Here is a 25,084-nt window from a genome sequence, read left to right as displayed (position 1 = left end):
ATACTTTTATCAAATTCTGAGTGGTACTATTCAGACTGGTACATGGTGAGTTTACTGCTCAGATTTTATTTTACTTGAAAATGTATTTATGTATATTAAAATTGTAGGGATCTTTCAGCCTCTCTGGACGGCAATTTGAAGACTGTTTATTTCAAAATAAAAAAGAGTGTTATGTTGTTCCGTTCTTTCTGTTCAAGGACTTCATGTCCTTAGCTCACGCAAGAGAGTGGCTTCATTCAAATTTGGAATGGTTCTGGTGCTCCTTCCTTTGGAAATGGGGTTAAAAGTATAGAAAAACAATTTTGAAAATACTGTATACAGTAGCCACGTAGACTGTTTGGCTCTAAAGTGTCAGGGAAATTTATTTTGGAGCAAGTGCAACTTGTTTGGCTTTGGTCTGAACTTCCTCTGTCTATCTAGGGACCCTCTTCCTATAAGCAAAGTCATCAAAACCTTTGCTTATTACTGACAAAAAAGGTTCATTTGAATGAAGTCTGTGAAATCTTGTATAATAGGACCTTTATTTTTTTGTATAAGGAACAATAAATTCAAAGTGAATTTTTTTTTACAGAAAAAATAAACATTTTAAGAAACTCTGCATGAATAACTGGGTTTGTAGCCAGTATTTATTCTGTTTTGCTTAACAGTGCAAAAATAGAATAGCTAATGCATTAGTCTTATTACCTCCGTTAGCAACAAAAGGAGAGAGGAGGAGAATCTCCATTCTTTATTGGTTGTGGGGGAAAACATAGTGACAAAGGCTGAGGAAAAGGCTGAGGTACTTAATGCCTTCTTTACCTCAGTCTTAATAGTAAGACCAGTTGTTCGGGTACTCAGCTCCGGAGCGGAGGGACAGGAAGCAGAATGAAGCCCCCATAATCCAGGAGGAAATGATGAGTGACCTCCTACACCACTTGGACACACACAAGTCTGTGGGGCCAGAGAGGATCCACCCAAGGGTGCTGAGGGAGCTGGGGGAAGTGCTCACAAAGCCCCTTTCCATCTTTTGCCAGCAGCCCTGGCTAAGTGGAGAGGTCCCCGTTGACTGGGGGTCAGCAAATGTGACACGCGTCTACAAGCAGGGTTGGAAGGAGGATCCAGGGAAGTACAGGCCTGTGAGCCTGACCTCGGTGCCAAGGAAGGAAGGTCATGGAGCGAGTTGTCTTGAGTGCCATCACACAGCATGTACAGGACAATCATGGGATCAGGCCCAGCCAGCATGGGTTTGTGAAAGGAAGGTCCTGCTTGACCAATCTGATCTTCTGTGACAAGGGGACCCACTTAGTGCATGAGGGAAAGGCTGTGAATGTGTCTGCCTGGACCTTAGTAAAGCCTTTGACACAGTTTCCCACAGCATTCTCCTGGAGAAACTGGCTGCTCAAGGCTTGGCCAGGGATGCTCTTTGCTGGGTAGAAAACTGTCTGGATGACTAAGCCCAGAGAGTGTTGGTGAATGGAGTTACATCCAGCTGGCAGCTGGTCACCGGTGGTGTTCCCTGGGGCTCAGTTGGGGCCAGTTCTGTTTAATATCTTTATCAATGATATGGACAAGGAGATCGAGGGCACCCTCAGTCAGTTTGCAGACACACCAGGTGGAACGTGAGTGTTGATGTGCTGGAGGGTAGGAAAGCTCTGCAGAGGGATCTGGACAGGCTGGATCCATGGGCTGAGGCCAGTGGTATGAGGTTCAACAAGGCAAAATGCCAGGTCCTGCACTTGGGTCACAACAACCCCAGGCAGTGCTGGGGGAAGAGTAGCTGGAAAACTGCCTGGCAGAAAAGGACCTCAGGGTGCTGGTTGACAGTGACTGAACATGAGCCAGATTGTGCCCAGGTGGTCAAGAAGGTCAGTGGCATCCTGGCCTGTATCAGCAATAGTGTGGCCAGCAGGACCAGGGCAGTGATCATCCCCCTGTACTCGGCTGCACCTCAAATCCTGTGTTCAGTTCTGGGCCGCTCACTTCAAGAAAGACATTGAGGTGCTGGAGTGAGTCCAGAGAAGGACAGCAGAGCTTGAGAAGGGTTTGGAGCACCAGTCTGATGAGGAACAGCTGAAGGAGCTGGGGGTGTTTAGTCTGGAGAAAAGTAGGCTCAGGGGAGACCTTATTGCTATCTAGAACTGCCTAACAGGGGGTTGTAGCAAGGTGGAGTCGGTCTCTTCTCACAAGTAACAAATGATAGGACAAGGAGAAGTGACCTCAGGTTGCACCAGGGGAGGTTTAGATTGGATTTTAGGAAAAATTTCTTCATTGAAAGGGTTGTCAGGCATTGGAATAGACTGTCCAGAAAAGTGGTAGAGTCACCATCCCTGGAGGTGTTTAAAAGACATGTAGATGTGGCTCTTAGGGACATGGTTTACTGGTGGACTTGGCAGTGCTTGGTTAATGGTTGAACTCAATTTTAATGGCTCTCTTTGCTTTTCAGCTAAAAAGAAGTCATGGTATATGAACATAATGGAGGCATTTACTAATTTTCTGTCATATGCTTTGGTGACACTAGCATGAAGACAGGAAATTCTGAAATTAGAAATATTATAAGACATAGATCTGAGACACAGATCTGCAGGCATATGCCACTGTGCATGAAGCATGTGTTTGTTAACAGTGTCAGTAGTAGGTACTTAGATATGAAGGACTTCTTCCAGTAAAAACAAATGTGATGGGGAGGTGCGGTGTAAGTACACAGAGGCAGTGTTAATCAGAGAGCAAGGATGGGATCATGTGGTTCAACAATTGCTCATTTAATGCCTGGCTTGGTTTTCTCAATACAGAAAGAGTGGAAGAAATGCTTTTTCATTTTACAGTAAAAATCAAGAGATGGGTCCTTACAGACCTGAGACTTTGATTATATCTCTCTAGGGCAAAATCACATGTGACAATGGCCTCATAACCTTAGTCAGATTAGTCTCAGAGCTGCTTCATCTGTGAGACTGCCTCAAATAAACTCCTGAGTGCAGGTGTTCTTCCTGCCTCTTCCCAAAGCATTGCATTTTCTCTGTTATCACCATCATCTTCCTCAGATGCCTCCCTGCTCATCAAGGTCAGTCAAGGGTGAACGACAGACAAATGAGGTAATGAGGGACAGTGTTAAATGTCTGAGGAGGGAACCCTGAAACCACAGATTAAAAAAAAAAAATTACACGGAGAATAGGATTTTACCATACAACTTACTGCAATATGCACAGGCATTTTTTCTGTCTTGCAATTTCTGGCTAGGCAATAGAAACTAATTATTTGACTGGAATGACTAATAATTCGCATGACCAGCATTTTTAGCAAGGCTCATTTTTGTCTTTGATTTTGCCAGTTGAGAAAAAAGTTGCCTTCTTCCTCTCCCAGGATTCCTTTCCTTCATTTTTATCACGCTGTGCTTCTTCTATTTGCTTTAACAATCTAATTCATGATTATCTCATGATATATGCCATCACTGTTAATAGGCTCTTCTGCCATTACAACTCTGTCACACATATAAGTGCTCCATAATCAAGTTCTTGCTGAATCAAATTTCAAGCAGCAAGTGCTTACTGAGAGTGGGAGTTGAAGCTCTGGTCTCACTAAGCACTGCTGGTGATTTGCACTGATAGTACCTTATTTAAAATAATGCTGCTTCAATAACTTTGTTGATAACACATCATTGTATAATTTTTACGAAACATAACCTGGCAAGGAAAATGCCCTTAAATATGATCTATTATCAAATTTTGTAACTTAGAAAATTACTGTAATTGTGCATACAGTTCTGAAAATTTATTTCTGAAAATGCAATGTGATTAGAAATTTCTGGAGGAGTTCTGTTTTGAAGAGATGTCATTGTGATTGCTGGGTAAAGGACACTTTTTAAGTATTATCCAGCACATCCCGGACTCTTAGCAACCTTATCTTTAAGGGCTGAACAGATGCTAGTGTAGATTTAGATCAAACATAAGGAAGAAATTTTTTATGATGGGGGTGGAGGGACATTGAAACAGAGAAGTTGTGGATGCCCCATCCCTGTAAGTGTTCAGTGTCAATTTGGATGAGACTCTGAACAACCTGATCTAGTGAAAGATGCCCTGCCCAAGTCAAAGGATGTAGACTAAATGGTCTTTAAAGGTCAGACCATTCTACGATTCTATGCTTGGAGCTTGGTTTGCATTCTTTTAACACAAACTGCAGAGATTTTGGTAGCCTCATAGCACTTTGGTCCCAATATGCATGTTTGTTTTTTGGCTCTTTACAAATAATAGATTTCAGGCACACATCTGACCTGTAAAAACAGTGTTGGACGTTTCTTTTGTTTCAGATGTTTTGCTGTAGCACAAAAATAAACTGATGTTTTTTGCAACTTTTGGACATTGGTAACAGGCTTCTTTCCTATGGTATCTGTAACGTTCACTGCAGTGCTGACATGAGTGGGTTTAATCTTCGATGACTATAAAGTTTTAAGGTGACAGAAATTAACACAATCTGATCAAGTCTAATCTTGGCCCTTACTTCATTTGTTTGAATGAGTTGATTACTAAAAGGAGTGCTAAATGAACTAGTTACCAAGTTCTGTCAGAGCTACAAACTCCTTCTTTTTCAAACTGTATCTCCAGTTATAACCCCCCTCCACTCCTCAGAAAGAAAACACCCTTTAGCAGCAGATGAGGTAAGACTCAAGCTAAGGAGTCTGCATTTTGGGGTTTCTGTCAAATAATTCAGATGCTTTGTTGGTTATGCCCTCTTCTAGGTGTTTGTGAGGGGCGGAAACAAGTGCTGCAAAAGGAGTCACCACCATGAGATGGCTGATGCCCATCCAGTCCCCAGACAAGAGCTGCTTTGGGAAAACATGGCATTATATGATGTGAAATATCCCTTTGGTCAGTTGGGGTCAGCTGTGCCAGCTGTGTCCCCTCCCAGACTCTTGGCCACCCCCAGTCTACTCCCTGCAGGGGTCAGAGCAAGAGCAGAGGTGGCCTTGATGCTGCACAAACTCTGCTCAACAATAGCTGAACCCCGCTCTGTCATCAGCACAGTTTGGCCACAGATCTCCAGCCCAGCACCGTACGGGCTGTGAGGAGAATGAACTCTGTCCCAGCCAAGCCCGTTAACAGCAGTTTGTACCAGACAGTCTGCAGACTTCCTGATTTTTTTAGTGATTTCATGCTATACTGGTAAACAAACTCATGATTCTTTATTATAGTGCAAGTTTTTAGTTCTTTTGTTAAAGTTATCTGACATTGTTCTAAATAATTTCTGACTACTGAGTTTTAACTATTTAGGTAAAAATATTTCTGTGCCATTAACTTGCTTTTGAATTGCTACGAACTTCATGCTTCTGCTTTTTGGAACAAAGGCTTAAAAGAAAATTGCTCATCTGTTGTGCTGAAACTTTGCTGTGGAAAATTGGGCCAGAATCGAGATCTCTGAATATCTGGTTTTATGCCTTCAGAGGCTTGCTTTGATACTTGTAACACTGTCTCAGAGGCCTTTCTGCACTGTGCAATCACTTAATTTATATTTGTGGCAATTTAATGTTACTATGGGGATTGAAAAGCTCATTGCAAACTTTGAGTTGTTAGCTACGATTTATTTATTTCTATTTTGTTAGTCTTTTCTAAAATACATAATGCTAATTTCTTAGCAATAATCTGTGTCTCTAACTGCAGTTCAAGTCAATTGGTGTGAACAGAATGTGATTTAAAGGCTATGTGTATCAGTCTTCAAGACATTGCATTAGGTATTTGAAATCAGTTGGCATTTGATTTGCTGCTCCATTTTCCTACATCTCGTGTTCATCATGCCATGGTACTGCACCAAAGCTGCAATGATAAGTACTATAGCAAGGTTTGGGAACAAGTGAGTAGTTTTGCATTCAGTCTATTTCTATGCAGTGTAAATGGGCTTAAAGACACCCACCAAGTGATGAAGATAAAGCCAAGAGTTGGCTAATTTTTCTGTTCCTTTCATCTCATACCTTAAGGTTCTGGAAGGAGAAAAGGAGGGAATTAAATAATCTATTAATTAAAATTCTGCATCAAGCAAAATATGCATTCTCTTTCAGCAGAGATGATGGTATGCAATTATTTTTCTGAATGTTATTAATGGTTATTTTCATTCATTTTGTCATAGCCCATAATCTCCTTTTCCTTATAAGTTATTTGTTTTACCTTGACTCAAAGTTTTTGGTCAATTTAGACAGTGAACTCGCAGTCTAGATCCCACAGTTACAGTCATACCATTAGTGATCAAATGAAAACCCTAATTCTCATCTTGAAATCTCACTGTGTAAATGGTGGGACTGTTCACAAATGTGTCTTTTACGGTCATGAGTGCCTTGGAATGATTTTTCTTGCTCCAGATATTACAGATGCAGAACACAAATGCAGATTAAGCCAAAACCAGCACGCACTCCCTCAGCAGTTTCTCTTTTGCTTTCTTTTTCCATTTTCTTGATCTGTTGTGGCTTCTTAATATATACATGCTCCTCTTTGTAGTAGCACGACTTTGTAGTGGTGCCACCAGGGGAATGAAATACTTTTTTGCAAATGTACATAAACCTGAAACTTTGGACAATTAACAGCTTCTCCATCTATAAGAGTCTTCCATTATGCATCCATATAAGTGATTAAGCCAATAAATACAGAAGCAGCATGTCAGTGCTTTCATTTCAGACACTCTTGTTGATTTATTATGAAGAATATAATGAAGAGAGCAGTCAGAGATGTTCTGCCAACTGTTATGGACTTTCTACAGCTATATACTAAATACCTGTCTTCTAGACATGTCTTGATGCTTTGTGTATGTGTTTATGTTGGCATTCTAGTTCAAATCACTAGTGCAGTTTTTAAAGCAATTTCCCATCTTCTCAACTTGTGCTGCTTTGGTTTACATCAGCAGTCTGGTATATGAGATGGATTCCTTTCTGCTGAAATTAAACAAGCAGATTACCTGCTGATGGGTATTCAGCAAACAAAGACTAGGCTAGTCCAGAATAAACCCCCAGAAATGTGGATGGTGTGGTGATTAGGTCCTCAGCACCAGTTCTTCTGTCACGTTAAACAAACGTGATGTTACATGTTTTTATGCATGTGTGTAATTAGATGAATTTGCAGGTACCTTGTCTTTATGCTGAGTGATGTCCCATAAAATAAAATAAAATCAAAGTAAGGGAATGTTTATGTGACTAATAAGAGGGTATAAGCTTCTGATGTTTCCCAAAAGGTGATGCACTCTGGTCCATTCTAGGTCTGCCCTAGAATGATGGTCAGTGCAAATTTCTCACATGATCCTATTCAGTGTGTACTGTCAGGAAGGTGTCATTGCCATAAAAAACCCTCTTATCTAGAGATGTTGACATGTCTGAGTATCTGGTGACACCCCTCTGTGGTTGGCAGAATATTTTCACATATGTGTGTGATGGTTCTTATGTTTTACATGCTGATATGGCTCACTGATGGGCCAGTGGTTTTGGGGTTACAAATGTTTGCATACTGTATTCCTACATACAGTTATTCATTACCTACATCAACTGTTCTATTAAAAAGACTAAGTTTGTCTCCTGTTATCTCTTTGGCACCTTATTCCTCCCTTGCTCTTAACTGTTGTTAAAAGCTTTGTTTTGATTTGGGTCCTTTCTGCCTTTTGCTACCTCTTGTTCTCTCCACCACCAGTGCCTTTCACGTTTGCTTCTCAAGCAAGGCCTATGTGTTGGCTCTACATCTTGCACTGGATCACTACAGCATAATATGTCTTCACAGTGTTAATCATCAGCTTTACTTTCTTTGCTAGCTCCCTGTAAAATTTAGATTGTTCAATCCATGTAACAAGTGAAATAATCTCAAGGGAAGAAGGGAAACATTCTTTTAACCTATTCTGTATGTAAAACTTCAGGTTAAGTGCTTGCTCAAACAAGTGAGAGGTGTGTCATTGAGTACATACCCACAGAGTACCCTATTCATAGTGATATAAGCCTGTGGGCAGCAAGGTAGTTCCAGGTAACTGAAATGTGTTGCTTGTCAGTTTAGAAAGTAGAAAAAAGAAAGCGGAAGCAAGGAAGCTGAAAAAATATTCTTGAGATGGAAAAGAGGAGTGGAAGAGAGAACAGAAAGACAAAACCAATGTGATGATAGAGAAGCAGGGTTAGGAATGGAGAATGTAGTAAAAACTGAAAGACAAAAGTCTGAGTGTTCTGTTTATGTCTCAAAATTATTTTTCATAAGTAGCCTTTGTCTCTGTTTTATTTGTCTCTATTTTGGAAATTTATTTCACTTTGCTGTACAGAAGAGTTGAAACTCCAGTAATTATAACAGTTTTCTGCATCTTTACTGTAGCTCACTGACATTGATGGGAAACAATTTTTTCACAACAGTTACAGGGAACTCTAATCTCAGTTTGCTGACGCTTTCAGTATCTCCTTTAAAAACATTCTGTTCATGTGTATGAAGCTGTAGGTACATCAAACAGTTAAAGACTATTTCTTCAAGTTCAGGAAAAAGAGATAACATGACTGACACATTGCATTTCTTGAGTGGCATCATCTTATGATGAAAATAGTCTATTTTGAAGCTCCGTTGCAATTTTACAGAAACTTTATAGTTGTAGAACTTCCTAAAAGATTGCTAATACCCAAAGCCAGGTGTGTAGTTTGTAAAGTGTGTAGTATTGTTCTGTAGAGTCTTTCAGAAAGGTCCTGCTTACAAAACTCTACCTACTAAATACTAATAGAATTATACTTGTTTTGAAAGGATTCCTTCCCAGAAGGACCTGGGGTATTGGAAACTGATGGTATTACTCTGGATATGTGCTTATCCCACTCCTCTGTTTTATTTTCAGCCATATGATATTAGAACTGTACAAGGAAATTAAGAAATCTGAAAGGACAAATTAAGCTTATTTTGTTGGACTCTTTGCTTAAAATTTTTGTTTTTCTGACTTAGAAAGCTCCTCGTGGTTTTTGAAATAGTCCAGGCTGAGGACACCGCTCTACTTTATTGTAGAAAGCTTTATTCAGTCTCTCTGGGAAAATCCAGAAACAATATCTCTTGCTTATAAATGTGCCAAAAATTGTATAAATTTGCAAATGATTATTTTTCCCTCTTGGGGCATAATTTCAGAGGAGATTGTCAGTATTTGCAGAACCTCATAAATCTTCCAAAAGTACCCTACAGTGAAAAGAATAGGTAGTCATAAAAAAAATAATCAAAAAAACAAAAGCCCAACAACTTGGTCATCTGTTCAGCAGAACAGCTTTTTATGTTTTATTTACAATATATAATTCTTACTTTAACAGACTTTGACTCATCTGTGAAGAGATTTTCAGCATTCAAGCTTTACATGTAAATGTCAGAAGAACTTAGAACAGATGTACTGTATTTCCTATTTTTAAGCATGATACAGTCCTATGTTTTCCATAAGTTCTATAAGTTTCTAGTAGAGAGAAGGCAGTAGTATTAAAGTTACTGGACATCTGGTATAGCTGCAGAATATAAGCTAAAGTTGCCTTTTGTATTAAATAGAATTCTTTAGAATGAAGCTCAAACAAATGGTTGCAAATATGATATGCTTTATCCTGAGTGGGTGAATTCTCTATTTTATGGGTTTGAATTCACTCTCCTATTTCTTTCGAAGTGTTCCAGGATGGTTTTAATTTCTGTTGCAGTTTAATTTCATTGAGTAAAGGGACCACCTTGTCTTGTTTTGCTTTTTATTTCTGTTTGGTTATTTCACACTATTCATTTTAATCAACCTAGTTACGTAATCTAGATATTTGAATTTCAGATTCTACTTGCGTAAGAATTGAAATTTGGGAATGCAGTGCTAGGTGTGCATGTATTAGCATGATTTACAAATTTCAGGTTTGGGAATGTGATTATCTGAAAGACTGTGGAAAGGTTGCCAAAGCACATGGCTGTGTGCACAGTAGTTTTTCTAAAGGTGGTTGTCATAAATGCAGTCATTCATCACCCTGAAATCCAGGAAATTCAAAGGCCACAAGGTGAGCTCTCAAAGTGTGCTCTGTCTTCCTTGAAAGGCAACAGAGCTGACCTAGTTCCCAGTGACAAGGGAAAGGCAAGTGCTGTACCCATCTTCAGAAAAGGCTTAAAAATACAACCTGAGGAACTAGAGGACAGTCAGCAGAACTGTGATCTGGGGGGAAGATTACAGAATATAACATCGTGATGTATCTTTTAGGCACAAGGAGGGGAAGTTGCCTGAAAATGCATTTTTGCCTCACTGAAACTTTTGCTTTATCAGAGGAGTTGCACCAAATCTCCTGTCTTACTGTGTTCAGGAAGCTATTAGACATAAATGCTGCATATGTTATGAATCCAGCAGTTAGAGGTGGGTGGAACTGTAGGAGAGCAGTAGGAAGTAGCATTTTTATAATGCATATGATAATTTTATATTGATATAAAAGGTAATCCTTGTATTTTGCCTTGATTGCATCTTTGTGCACAGACCAGTGTTTTTTAATTTCCTTAGGTAAAAGCTTTAAATTACAAATATGTGGAAGACAGATATTTTCATATAATGACCTGATATAAAAAATAGATTCAGCTGATAAATAAAGCAAAATTCTATCAAATAAAGTCAGATATTTGAGGGAAAAACCCCACTCTATTGCATCTCAAATGGAAGTGTACTGAGGTTACAGTGTCTTTTACTATAAAATATTTATCCTTAGAGTCACTCATTGTGCTAGTAGAGTAGATTAATCAAACTTCCAATCTGACGTAGCAGAAGCCAATATCTAGAACTGTCCGGTAACAGTTAAATTTTCCTACTTACTTCATTCGCTTCTGGGTTTTGCTCTAGATTTGTTTAGGTGGCAACTCCCTACAACTCCTCCATAATCAAATAAAATCTTAATGATTTTCCTTAAATGCTTAACTGGGTTCCAGTATCCACCCCTAGGAAAACAGAAATTTGTTTTCAGTCATTTGCTGGTTACAGACAGTGCCAATAACTAGTTAAAGGTACACAGTGGCACCTCTTAAAACCCTACTTGTGTTGCATGAGTTTACGATCGTATAACATTTTTACAAAGATGGGTTATGCCATGATGTCTCAGCATTTTTTTAGTTTGGTTCATTTTTTCCTATTTTAATTTCATTGGTAGAGATATGTACGGGTTGTCCAGGGTAAAACCAACTTCATTGGCAGTGGCACTTCTGTTTTCTTTGAGAAACTAGGAGGTAGCACAGGGAACTGCTGCTGACCTCAGAGCTGATGGAAACTCAGTCTGGATAAAATCAAGATGTTTGCTGAAGCAATCAAAAAATGATAGATGTGAGACTTTTTGATTTACTGTGCCTTTTAGTTATTCAAGTTCACAGTCTAAGTAAATCACAAATTTCTGCTAAAGTCAGGGAGCTGCAACTCCTTGTTTTGTTTAGTTTCTGTCTTTGTGAGCTAGAAATATGAAGTTGTCCACTCATTTATACTTTTGTGACATCCAGTATGGATTAGTCTGAGTAATTGCTAAGTAAACAATGTCTACTTAAGCTATTTAAAATTCAGACTCATGTTCTTGAAACAATAGGGCTTCACATATAGTTTCCAGATGAGAACAAATTATTTTACAGTTTAGCAATTAAGTGGATTAAGACATCACATTAAGTGATGTCTTCGTGCTTCACTGTGATGTTTCAGAACTTTGGTGTCCTTTAACCAGTGACGTACTGAAATAATCCTATCAGGGTTGCAGAAATGGTGAAGGAGTCAATCAAGACTTAGATCTTGCTATGCCATGTTGTATTAACAGAGTATCACATGGCCTTTACTTTGAAGAACATGTAGTCTAAATGAGGAAAAACACACGTGGACTTAGAAAGGGTTATGAAGCACAGCAGAAGATGGGAAAAATGGCAAGCACGAGTGTCATTATTGTGGTATTACCTTGTTATGGGTGTAGTTGTAAGAGTTCAGTTTAAATTGAAAAGAATGGGCTGGGGAGAAGGCTGAGGGAGTCGTGGGCAGTGAGAGGAGTGAGTGCTGCTGGGGGTGAAAGTGAACAGAAAAGTGAATGTGGAAGAGGGGGGAAGGCTGGAGGGAACAGAAAGGGATGCAATCTGGTCAACTGAATATTTTCAGTGCACAAAGAGTGGTTTGATTGCTCTTTAAAACTGTCCTTGCTGTCTTGCATCTGTCCTGCTCCTTCCCCAGCTGTGTGCTGGGGAGGGCTAGGGTGTCACTGGGGATCCTGTTCCCCAAGGACATGACGGAGTCCCCATGTGAGTTCTGTGCCCCACGGCCTCTGCTAGACCTTGTCTTCCCCTCCTTGCCAAGCACAGTCCCTGATTTAGCTCCTTCTGCAACTCCTCCAACCATCTGGAGTTCATGTGTCCTTCAGAGAAGCAGAACTAAAGTAGAAATCTTAGAATGGGGTGTGTTTGTATCAGTTCAGGCTACTGTTTTTTCATTTTTTAAAATTTTAATTAATATTTGTATATCTGTGTATCTTTTGGAAAATAATGTAAATAAAGTTGAATGTTTAATATAGTCCTTTATACCATTCTGAAATGGCTTTCATGAAACTTGTTAGAAGCTTCAAAATATTTTGGGTCTTTAAAGCATTCATACTGGAAAAAATCTAAATTTTGAAATGCATAATTTGTGGAGGAGGGAACAGGCTGACTGTTTAAATGGTGGTGTATCCTTTCCCCTTTTGAAAGAACCAAAACATAGTGCATTTTTAATGTTGATAACTCTCCATTAAAAACTTTAAATGTTCCTAAATGACTTTAACTCACTGAAGGACTGCCTCTTTCTTTCAGATGTGTTAGAATTCATATTAGCACTACATTGCCCTTGTTTCTGAATTATTTTAATGACGGCAGCCGCTCCACCGAGCTGTCTGTCAAGATGTGGGTGGCAGGCTATTATTTCACTTCATAAATCATAATTTACAGGGTTTTTTATATCCATCTTGGGGATAAACACTTTATGCTTTGTGTTTTCAGCAGCAATATAAAATGTAATTGATACTTGGAGCAATATGTTAGAAATATGGACAGAGAAAGCCAGGAGAGAAAAATCACAAATGTTTAGTTTTTCTGTGGGTTGGTCTACATACTGAGCATTTTTTCCATCTGATTTCATATTCTTAGCACTTCAACAGAGGATGATGATGAATTGCATTTACATGATTGCTGCCTGTAGGTTACTATAAGGATGTTTCTTTAGTTACAGACACTCAACAGATCCATTGGCTCAATGGGGTTATTTTGTACCATTTCTCATGCTGCTAAATAAACTTACTGCTTTGTGCTATTGTCTTCCAGATTCATGAAAAACTGCACTATTATGAAAAACAGAACCCAGTGCCCATACTCCATGGTGCAGCAGCCTTGGCAGATGATGTAAGTGTCCCCTGCTGAGATCACGGGTACCAAGTCTCCCAAAAAACTGTCTGCAAGCAGAACTCCTCATGGTGCAAACATATGAATGTAATCCGTTGAGCTGAAATCATAAGAAGCTGCAAATGTTTCCAAAGGTTCTGTCATCACCAGGCTTGTTGCTGATACTACTTCGATTTTTATTCACTTGCATGTTATTAAAACATTGCATCGATAGCCTCTTGCTCTGCTTTAGTAACTATGGAATAAAAATTACAGGTTGGAACTCCCCTGGGAGGGGAAAAGTTGTCAACTATTAGTGTTTTGAGAAAGTCAAGGACAAGAGGAATGCTTTGGAAAAATAAAGACAAATGAGATAGCAGCACTGCTGACAGAACATGAGAAACAACAGATAATATTAAAGAAATGAAGCATATGAAATGCCTAGGATGGAGGCTTGTTAAAAAAAATTCAAAACTATATAACAAAAAATATAGTAGTGATTTATCGATATTGGAACTTTCCAAATTACCTTCATAACCAAAAAATAAATTATAAAAGTGGTCAGCATTGATGGAGTAGTTAATTTCCTGTTACTATAATTTTTATTTTAAAGAAAAAAAATCCAACCTGCCATTTCTTGCTATTTGGTTAATTCTAGGATTCAGATGAATTGTGAACACACCTGTATAAACTATGACTGAACCTGAGGTAGGCCAGAATAGAGAAATGTTTAATAAACTGTGGTTTAGGTGAAATCCAGAAATCTTTGTTGCAATTGATGATGTCAGGCTGTTTTTTGGAAAAGGCAATATGTATTAGGATCCATTTCAAATACAGCATGTTTGAGACTTCACATACTTTATAGATGTTTTTAAATCTTAACTATCTCTTTGTATAATTAATAGCTTTCGATTCTTAAATTTTACAAATGGTTGAATGTTGCGAATTGAGAATGGTAACATTTTAATGAAAAACTGAATTAAACATATTTGAAAACTTTTGAAGAAAGGATATAAGGTAATTTAATCATGTTTCAGTAGGAGGAGAGCTGTATCCTGTAACATACCAACTATAATAATACATTAGCTTTGACATCAGGCATATATTAGTAATATTTTTTTAACCTTTGAACAGCTTTGAATAATGTTGATAGTAATTTTGAAAATTAGAAAGCTGGTTGAAATTCTCTTCATTAAATTCTTGCTGACATATTAATAATCCTTGCTAATATTTGTGTTATGGATCTCTGCGCTAAAATTCTTAATAAGAATAATTTCTTATTTTTGGATGCAAAACTTAGTTCTTGATATTTTCAGAAATGCTGAGCAATCTCATTCTTTGTTCAGCCCCATTTAAATGGTATAGTTTTTGAAATCCCCACATTAAAATACTCTGTCGCTCCTCAGTTGAGAGAGGTTGGGTTTTTAACTCTGAATGTATTACTGTGTATATATGGTAGTATTTTTAAAATGTACATATGTTTGGTCATGATTGTTCCTAGACATCTGCCTACTTTTAAAGCACAGCTTCTTTTCAAAGATACTCTTGCTGGTTCTTCCTTGCTTGTGTGTAGCTGAACAGCTGATTTTATGGGCACTGTCCCACAGGGTGAGATGTCCTTTGGTGGCTGAAGTCAGGCTCCCACACTGCAGGGTTTTATGTGTTTCCATAGTTGTCAGCAAACTTTGAGGCACCAGATTTACATGGAGTGGGCTTTATAACTCCAAAACTCATGAAGTTTAAGGATTAAAGTGCTATTCAGTTTTTGGCATGTTTGTCTGACTAGATGTCAGCTTCAGGGATTTAAGAGCACTTTGGTGTTCTAATACACAGTTTCATTTCAATAGCCTTTAAATTAATGTTTTGTCTTCCTAGTCATAGTAACTGTTCTAGAGTTAAAGAAGGAAATATTCTCAAGTGGATATTTCTGGTTTTATTTAAAGCCCAAATTTAAGGTGCTGTGATCATAAATAAAACTGTTTAATGTATTGTGTTATATTTTAATGCAAGTTTAGAAGTAACAGTTATGGTGAGACTTTTCTAAACATTTTCATATTCCTAGCTACCATACCTTCTCTCTTCTCACCCTCAGGGACTTCTAGGCTGAATTTCCCAGCAGAGATTCCGTTTGCTTCTTATTTGGACTTAGGGCTCTTAATCCCATGCTGATGATCCAAACATCACTGGCAGTATAGGTATATATGGCAGATGAGGCCTCTGGGTTGTTAGAAAGACTGTTCTGGCCAAAGAAGTTTCAGAACTTTCTCCAGAAGCTTTAAGATGAGGCCTGGTACTCTCCATGTCACCAGCCTCACTCCACATCTTCCCCTCTCTGTAGTGGCAGAAGAATGTGGTGAAATGTTGTGGTTCCTTCAACAAAGAATCATAGAGGTGGTTCTCAAAGAGCTCTTCCTGCAGTGTTTGGCGTAGGAGGTGATCAGCATGATTATGGTGTGCCCAAAGCATGCCATGGAGCTTCTACTACTGCTGATAGCTGTCACAGATCTCAGCAGTTCAACAACAAACAAAAATCCTCTCTAAAACTGCTAGAAGCACAACAGGTGATATCTGTTTGCTAATCTGGCAACATGACTTTGTCTTCCTCTTTCTTTATTAATCTTTGTCTTTCTCCTCTTCTTCTATCACAAGGTGTTACATTTGCCTCAATTTTCCCTTTTTATGGAAATATTTGGAAAAAAACAGATAAAGTGTATGAGGGAAAGCAAATTCATAACCATTTTATCTCTGAAGAAATACTTTTCTAAATTATGAGACTAAAATGTGTATTAAAGCAGTAGCAAAATACTCTTTCTGTGTCTCACTGTTCTAAACCTTATGTGCCTGCATTTGCATTTGCACCACCAAAGCCAATGCCAGTTCTGCTGGAGTTAATAGATGCTTGTGCACAATTCATCTGAGAGAAATGCTGAAGCCATCATTCCTACTGAGTGGTTACTAGTCTTCACCAGAGAAACACAAATGAATAGATTTTATTCTCTAGTGATGAGTAGTACAAGGTAAAGAATGAAAAGAGACCCAAGGGTAACCTGTGTCATATACCTGCTGTTATTGCTATCACAGAATATTTCCAGCTTTGCAGAGCTTTTCCATAGAACATGCAGACTAGATTGCATTCAGATTACCTCAATAGTTGGCTTTATGTGTCTAAAATACTTCATTGTGACCTTTCCTACAGAGATTGTTTTCTAATCTTTTGGTATTAAGACAAAAAAATTGTTAATATTAGCACTGCTGTACTTGGTGGGTACTTTAGCTATGAATTATACTTAAAAGGCTGTGGGACTGTAGGTGATGAATTTTTGTTTCAGTCTGTTACACCTGTATTAATGTGAAGGTTAGAAAAAAAAGTATTCAAACCATGTCTGATGTCTATAATTGCTTCTAGATTTGTCTCTTAGATATATTTATGCAAAATATGTGTCTACCCATTTATCTTGAAAATTTATACAAAAGGAAAGTACAAATTTAAAATTAGGCTAGGCAAATAAAGTTACTTGCTGCAAATAGCCAATCTTTCTTTGAGACATTTTTATGATACTGATTTAATGCAAAGAAAATAAGTGATTATCTGAAATCACGTTTTGGATTATGAGCCATGTAGCTTCAGAATTTTAAACTGAAGTTCACGGTTGTGAAATGTATTTTAGCTTTTCCTTCTTCTGGAAAAATAGTTTGAGTCTGAAATCCTGCAGTATAATATGCCTCTTGAGTCCAAATTAGTTGAGAATGTCGTGATAAGGAAAACCCAAGACATGAGCCAAATAGCCATGGGATTAAATGTTAAACTGCTGCTCTATTGTTCACCAAGCCACAGTTTTATAGTATAACCAAACATAAATTACTGATCTTGTTGTTAGGACATAGTTTGTGCATTTTAAGGGCTTGAATTGCTGATGACCTGTTATAAACTATATTATGATTAACCCGCTTCACATTTAACAAGCTCCTTCCAGTGTATGTGTAAACATAATAAAAGGTTCAGATTGCCTGCACTGTAGGGGCACTTTGCTTTCTTATCCCAGTCCTAAACAGCACAGCTACTGTGGGTTTTTGGAAGCAGTATGGATTTCACCACCTCATTCAAAACTGTTTTTTATAGACAGTGTCAAAGTTTGATCCAGTCGTTTTTACAAGCAGTTCTTTGTCTGCACGCAAAGGACCGTTCACTTAAATGAAGTGCTGGGATTTGCCCCCATGGCTATAAATCAGAATGTGATCTGGCTGCACCCTTGCCAGAAATGATTACTTGTGTTAAACTGAGCCAAAAGGCCTGGCTTAAATCTGGTCCACTGAGGGCCAGAAACAGAAGCGCGGTGATTGATGGTGTTTTCCTTCATGCTGGCTTCTGTTTGAACACGCTGGAAAGCAATAACCTTGAACAAGATAGATTTGGGGTTGTCACTGATGCACTGGGTAAAACAATGCTTTGCTAATGGTCTTTGTGTCGATTCCATCTCTCACCCAGCTGGCTGAGGAGCTGCAGAGCAAACCACTGAGCAGTGAGATCAGAGAGCTGTTGAAACTCCTCGCAAAACCCAATCTCAAGGTGAGGATGTGTTGCACCTGCAAAGTGCTTTCTGCATCTGCTTCCTCAGGCAGCTTGGGGGTTTGTCTGCTTTAATGACTCTGTGTTTGTGCTCGTAAGAAGGTACACGGGGTTAATCAGAAATACCTGTTATCAAGAAACACTTCTAATGTTGCCTGTTAAGTTATTATGCTGTTACTCATACTTACAAAGGAAATTAATTGTAAGGTCATCGCTTATTTGCAAAGGATATTCCAAAGAGTAGATATGTGATTTTTTTTCCTTTACCTAACTTATTTTGCATGTGGTTCATAAAATTTGTTACAACTGTACTTTTACTTGAAAGTTTTCAGTCATACCATTAATTTAATAGCAGCCTGCGTAAGTAGTGCAACCTGGTACTTGGGACAAAATTCCTGATGGGTAATATTTTTTAAAAAATTTAATTCTGAAAAGTTTCTATGAAATTCCTGGGCTTCTCTGTGGTGCTTTTGAGGAACTTGATATTTTTTGTCTGACAGTAGACTATAGAACCATTGAATTGCTGAGGTTGGAAGGAGGTTGTCTGGTTCAGTGTGGTGTTCAAAGCAGGGTCAACACCGAGTTCAGAGCAGATTGCTCAGGGCTTTCTCCCATCAGGTCTTGGAAATGCCTGGGAACAGACATTCCACAAATGCTCTGTGCAGCCTCTTCCAATTCCTAATTATCCTCCTATTGAAAACCGTTTCCTTATATCCAGTCAGAACTTCCCCTGTGTATTGCTGATGCACAGTATCACATTATTTTTCAGTTGTTCAGAGAAGGAAGACCTTCGTGCTCTAGATGAGTATTGCAATGGTAATTAAATGCAGTAGTTGATAAGTTTAGATGAAAACTGCAGAATGGAAAGGAGCCCTTTTAAAACAATTGGGCTTTTATATTACCTGTAAAACACTGATCACAAAACCTGAGGCACTATGAGATCTTCAAAGTGCTGCAAAATCTTAAAGATCAATTATGTCTGCTTTTTAAAGATTTTTGCACTTTTGGTTTTTCCATAGTTTGTAAAGTGACAAGCTGTTTGTCTCTGAAGGGGTCAGCAATGCCAGTGGCCTATTGGGAGAGGATTTGTTGGTGCATCAAATTGCAGAGATCCTAAACTTCACTCTAGATGTTTCCTTAGTGACTGTCCATGTGTGCTTCATGCTTCTGGAGCTGTGGTGGGTTGAGTCTTAAGACAATTCATTTGCCACAACTGCATCTCTCCCTCTCCCTTTCTTGCTTTCACTCACTCTTCCCGTCTGTTCCTTGGTAGCAGTGCAATGCAATGTGATAATCTTAGTTGGATTTCATGGAAACAAGGGCCTTCCCCTCAGCGTGGTTAATATGACTGAACAACTGCAGTGACTTAGCAAATGTCTTTCTTGGCTGCTGGAGGAGGTGGCCAGCTGCAGGCTACCAAGCCCTTTGCATGGCCAGGCTGCCTAATCCTGCACAAGGCACAGATGTTTTCCTGCCCTGCTTAGCTTGCAGGTGGTTGTGTGAGGTAAGGGATAGAACTGACAGTAGGTAAGATATTTTTGTCTGTCCATTGTCTTCACCTGCCATCTCATGGCAAACATGCCTCCGAGAGAAGGTAAGTTATCACTGCTCCCTCCTGCATCATGGTGCCCAAGCGAGTGTACTGCATCCCGTTAGAGGCTGTAGTTGAGATTCTTCTGTTGATTTACCCTGCTCTCTCTTGGGCAGAGAAGGAAAAGAAGGAAGTTTCTGGGATTTAGTACTTCCAGTTCCTCCCCGAGATGCCCTCAGTCTGTTCAGTTGTATCTGAGATTATGCCATACATTACATAAGTTTTTCTAGCCCTTCATTATTAGGTTGATGGCTAGAGAGTGTTTCTTTGTTTGTTTTGTTCTAGATTCCTGGGATTCCTGTCTAGAACAGCTCTTTTTCACACATCTGAAATTACTTGGGATAACTGATCCATCTTTTCCAATTAGGTTCCATAGACCTTATCTGAAAACACATATGGCTTAGTTTGGGATTGACCTAGGCTCGCTATATGTTATTCTGTTGGGGAAACTTTCCTCTCCTGACCTGGTTTATAACTGCAGTGTTAGCTGGAGCTGGGAGAGCTTCCACTTTCCTACAGCTCTGCTCTCATGTTTATGGCATGGGGAAGGATAGTCAGGATTAGTTTACTGCACTACATCACTGCCTCCACAAGTCTGATGGTGTAAAGGGACGAGTCTAGCAAGGTGATTGTAACTTTACAGGTTTGGTTAACGTACCAAAAAAGGCTAGGAGAGGTTTCAAACAACTGTCTGATTAGATAAATATTTCTGTATTTTAATTCTGTTATACAAAGTTCCTTTATTGAATATATTACTGAGTGTTTGCATCTGATGAGTAAAGCTTTGACGAATTTGTGGCACAGATTTTCATCCATAGAGAAGTGTTTTAAAGAAGAAATTAATTTCTGTGAGGCAATTTGTTTATCAGACCTGAGATTTTCAAAATGTATTAAAAGTAATTCCAAGGTTTTGTCAGGTGCATTTTCTTTTGAAAAAAAAATAAATAATTGGGCATTTCTAGTCTTCTTAAAACTGCATTCAGTGTCCAGTTACACTGAGTGGGTTTTTTTCCTGTTCTCAAATGTGGCATCACTTACCATAATTAAATGAACTAATAATGGTTGTGGTTTATCTTTTCTGATTAAAACAGGACTCTGGAAGTAGAACAGAGCACGTAGCTCTGGGAAATCAAGTGGATTTGTTTAACTGTGTGTTAGACATTTCATTTCTGTTCTAGATTTAAAATATAATTACAAAGCCCCATGGACAAAGGCCAGCCACACTTAGTATTTTTAATTTCCAGCAATGGATGAGGACTTAGAGTTTGCATTCTGTAATCTTGCTTTACCTTGTTAAGGGTATCAAGAAATAGAACAGTATTTCCATACCTTAGAACCCAAATCCAGTTGAATACAGTATTTTATTTTTAAGCAGACCAGAAATCAGCTCTTGGATATAGAATTATAGAATATCCTTAGTTGGAAGGGACCCACAAGGATCATCAAAGTCCAGCTCCCGGCTCTGCATTAGCCTTTTTTATGAGTCTCTACTGCTGATGACTGAGAGCACTATGCTTTTTTTTTTTAATAGCTACGTTATCTTGAGACAAAATATTTTGTCCATTGTTATGGAGTTGTATAAGTTGGAATATATTATTGGAAGACTTAAGATTCCAGACGTTAACACAAAATATATCTAAAAGGGAGTTTAATTCTTGATATTTAGTGGACATGTCACAACCAAGTTAGCAAAATGGCCTTACGTGTCGGTAGGGTTGGAAATGGGAAGAAGCGAAGAGGTCACTGGAGTTACTCTGTCAGTAACAGGGCAGAGCTCCAGGGAGACACACTGTAAGAAAAGAGATGTACATATGACAGATGATCAAGCTAAGAATGAAAGATCTTAAAGGTTCCAAATTCTCCTCCACTTTTAATTAAAAATTGTCTTGAATAGTAGGTTTCAGTTCCTTTTCTATCAAGCTGGAAGAAGCTGTATTCTTTTTTGGACAGTGCCATAGCACAAGAGCATAACTGTTATTTATTTTTAAAATTAGTTGATAAACTGAAACAACTGTAGGAATTAACATTTTCAGCACTTATTTAATTGGTGTGGGTATAAACAAAAAAGACTATAAAAGAACGAGCCATCTTTTAGTCCATTGAACAATGTTATCCCAATTATACTAACTTTGAAACGAGCTTGGGATATGTTATTCAGACCTAGTTCACTCTTAACTTTGTGCTTATAACAACAGTTACACTTCTGATAATTACATATCAAACTAAGCAAGTTACTATTTGAAGTTAATCTCTATTAGGGTAAATTTAGTGTGTTTTAAATTAATATAAAATATGTCCTTTTTGGTCATTGGTGTAATGGGCGGAACAATAATTATGTCAAAAGCTAATGCCACTGTGCTAAAACTATTCTGAAGGATGTTTATACCTTTTATGACCCAGAGGAAATTAAGCTTTTCCAATGGTGATTCTTCTTGTTTCAATGGAGTCTATCTTCTGTTTATGTGTGCTGAAAGTTTTGCCAGCTGCTAGTCTGAAACATAAAGCAGGTACCTAAGCAAGGGCACCAGGCAGGACTGTGAATGAGTTCAGTGCCTCCTGGTGCACCAGAACGTGAAGTATTTGGGTCACTTTGGGCACTGTACCTGTAGCCATAGAGGGAACAAGAGGTGGACATACAGTATTTTTCTTGTCTTCTCTTTCATTACCATAGAATGAATAGAATTTTGGAGGTAACTTTAAGATAACTTGCTGAGTGAAGGGAAAACTGCTCTTGTGTGACTGGGAACATTGCTGTTCAGAGAAAATACAGATTCTGTGTTTTCAGTTTGTTTTTTTTTAATTGCTTTCAAATGGCAAAGATGCATACACCAGAGAACTGTAAATAGGATTTATGCTTTCTCTTTTCTTTGCAATTCATCTGAGGTACACTTGACTTTCAGTTTCACAAAATAATTTACATTTGTAAATATTTTCATCTAATTTCATCTCTTCAGCTTTCCTTCAGAATAGAACTGTGAGTTAAACAAAACCAAAACTGCAGATGATGAAGACAGGGTACTTTGTTCTTCATGTAAATGCTTCCTATGTTTGATTAGGTGTCCTTAAACAAAGAAATAGTACTTCTTTGAGCTTGAAGCATACCTTTAACCATGTCCTGTCCTGTTCTGTTTTTCTTGTATTACTGGGAAGTTTGTAAATTTTAGCCTTTATTTCATAAACAGCTGCTGATACCAGCATCCATGCCATCTGAGGCTTACTGGATTTGCACAAGGGCCTAATAGACTCTTCAGATCAAAGTGCTACTTGTTCTTTTAACAAAGCAAATATTTAAAGACTTTATCAGCAGAGCCTTCTAAAGCTGCCCTGCAGTCACTGGCAAAAATCAACAGTATAAATTACTGTCCAGGAGACTGCAGGCTTTTTTCTACAAGAACTTTAACATCCAAAACACTGAAAGAAAATATTGCGCTATAATAATATAAAGCAAAATCCATTTTTGCTTTGAAAAGTTCATGAAGCATTTCATGTAGCATGTAATTAAAAAAAAATCTTAATCTGAACTTTATTTTCTTTCCAACATTTCCTTTGTATTTAGACCTGTTGAGGATTTTCCATCAGGGCTTTTTCATTGAACTAGGTGTTTTCTGCAAAGTCAACATTTTCCACTGGAAATTCTTGGGATTTGCCTACAACTGTTCAGGTTTTGCATCTGGGGAACTCAAATACAGATTTCAGGTCGGTTAACATCTGAGCTACATTTAGGCTGCTACTGTATCCTAGGCACTAGGAGGACCTTTTGGCCCTGTCCTGTTAGAGGCCTGTTTTCCCAGATGCACCAATGTTTTCTACTTTTGCACGTGTCCTGAGACACTGTTCTCCTCCTCTTTAAGAAATATTCATGCTCACAAATGGTAACACAAACTACAGTATCTGTCCAGGGAGCAGGATTTACCATGATTTATAACTATTTTCTCATCAGTTTATTGGTAGGACTGGTTATAGGAATTGTGCTCTTACATGAAGAGATTTTACTAAACAAATTGCTTTAGCTTTATTAATATGGTGAGCTGGAGTGCATTGTATTTCATATGTCAACTGAAAAGTTACCCACATAATCCTCACTTGCAAAATCAGATGCCATTAATTTGTAAACCTGCAAGAGCCTGCTTGATTTTTGATGGTATGCTGTGAAATATCAACAGGGAGAGAGAAATATTTATATTCCCCCCTAAGTAATAGATGCAAATTACTGCAACGATCAGCAAGGGCCACAGCGTTGATGGTTTGATAACGTTGGTTCATGGATAGCCCATAGATGTTCTGAGCATACCAGCCATGAAGCTGGGGCAGAGGAGACTTTTGTTGGCAAATGACTGAGATCCTTGTGCCCAGTGTTTCCTGTCTTTAAACTATGCCACTTTGGAAAACTGACCATCACACATTTTGGCAGCTGAGTTAGAGGACAAGTAGATTTTCTTCTTAGCTGTTTTTAACTTTAGACCTTGACTTCCAATTTCCGTTTCTGCTTGCACCCATAATTCAAAAAAGTCTTTTCAAGAAAACCTTTTTGGGTGGGGAGTGCTGGCAGAATATGTTGCTGTCTTTATTTTTGGAATGTTCGTGCTCCTGGGATGGAATAAGTAAAACAAAAATATAATAACAAAATAGTCCTTTTAAAAACACCAAGAAAAACCTTGATTTTTCACATCTGTCAGGCAGAGAAGCAGTTGTGGCACACTTATTGTGGTAGGAACTGACAGAGCATACATATAACAGTGTACAACATATCATAAGCATAGATATAAAATGGTGTAGAGGACATGGAAGAATAGTGCATGAATATATTTAGTAACAATCATCATATTACTCTGGACATGCTCTCGGGTCTGTCTCCTGATAACTCAGCTGATGTCCCATGGAGAGCTTGTCTGTCGGTCTTAGATGTACAGATATGAAAATGCTCCCTAGCAGCCAACATATAACAAACAAAGTGGTAGATATCATAAACAAAAGTGAAGCCAGGCAAGCTGGCAGCATAAAATATAAAATTTGAAAAGTAAATCAAATAAATTCTTTGGGTTTATATATATATACACTCTGTGACTCCGTGACTTTCCCACATGAGGGAACTGACTCACACCCAGCTAAGAATGTTGAATTGCATACCTATAACTGTAGCATTCAGATACAGCACATAGAAGTTGGCAACATTGCTAAAGCTGGTAATGTAGAAGAAGGAAAAAATCACTACAGATAAAGTCACATCCCTTTCAAGTAGCAATTCCATTCAGGTCCTGAAAACAGACTAGTGAAAATGGAGAAACTGCATAATATGAAGCAAATAGTCTCTTTTTTGGATGTCATCTTTTTATGCTGCTTTTTCTTTCAGTGGTGCTGTTCCTTTGCAATTGCTGGGCTGTATTGTATTTGAACTCTCCGTTCAAACAATCTCCTGTTTATAGTTAGGTTCCCATGTAGTAGGAGTACTTTGTGGCTGAATTTAAGACCTCCTTACCATAGATGAAGATATGTTATTATTTTCTGGAAGAATTAAGTTTATTCAGATTCTTAACCTTATGGATCGATAATTTTTTTTTCTTTTAAAGATTTAGGCATCATGCTGATGTCAAAGGCTGGATTGTTCCTAAAGACACTTTTTCAGAA

At 38.3% G+C, this 25,084-nt stretch overlaps 1 protein-coding gene across 6 annotated transcripts in view; it reads left to right on the top strand.

The window, feature by feature from the left end:
* Positions 1-25,084, top strand: part of MPP7 (MAGUK p55 scaffold protein 7) — a 150,357-nt gene that overhangs the window by 73,514 nt on the left and 51,759 nt on the right. For all 6 annotated transcript variants that reach the window (XM_051802422.1, XM_051802418.1, XM_051802420.1 and 3 more), the window contains 2 exons: positions 13,245-13,322; positions 17,788-17,868. In XM_051802422.1, the coding sequence (XP_051658382.1) occupies positions 13,245-13,322; positions 17,788-17,868 (159 nt within the window). The remainder of the gene's footprint in view (positions 1-13,244; positions 13,323-17,787; positions 17,869-25,084) is intronic.

This window comes from Manacus candei, unplaced genomic scaffold, assembly GCF_025592945.1.
Source record: "Manacus candei isolate 608988 ecotype Guabito, Panama unplaced genomic scaffold, ASM2559294v1 h1tg000056l, whole genome shotgun sequence".
NCBI classification, from domain to species: domain Eukaryota; kingdom Metazoa; phylum Chordata; class Aves; order Passeriformes; family Pipridae; genus Manacus; species Manacus candei.
The sequence above is the reverse complement of the archived record's forward strand: the minus strand, read 5'-3'. Positions and strand labels throughout refer to the sequence as shown.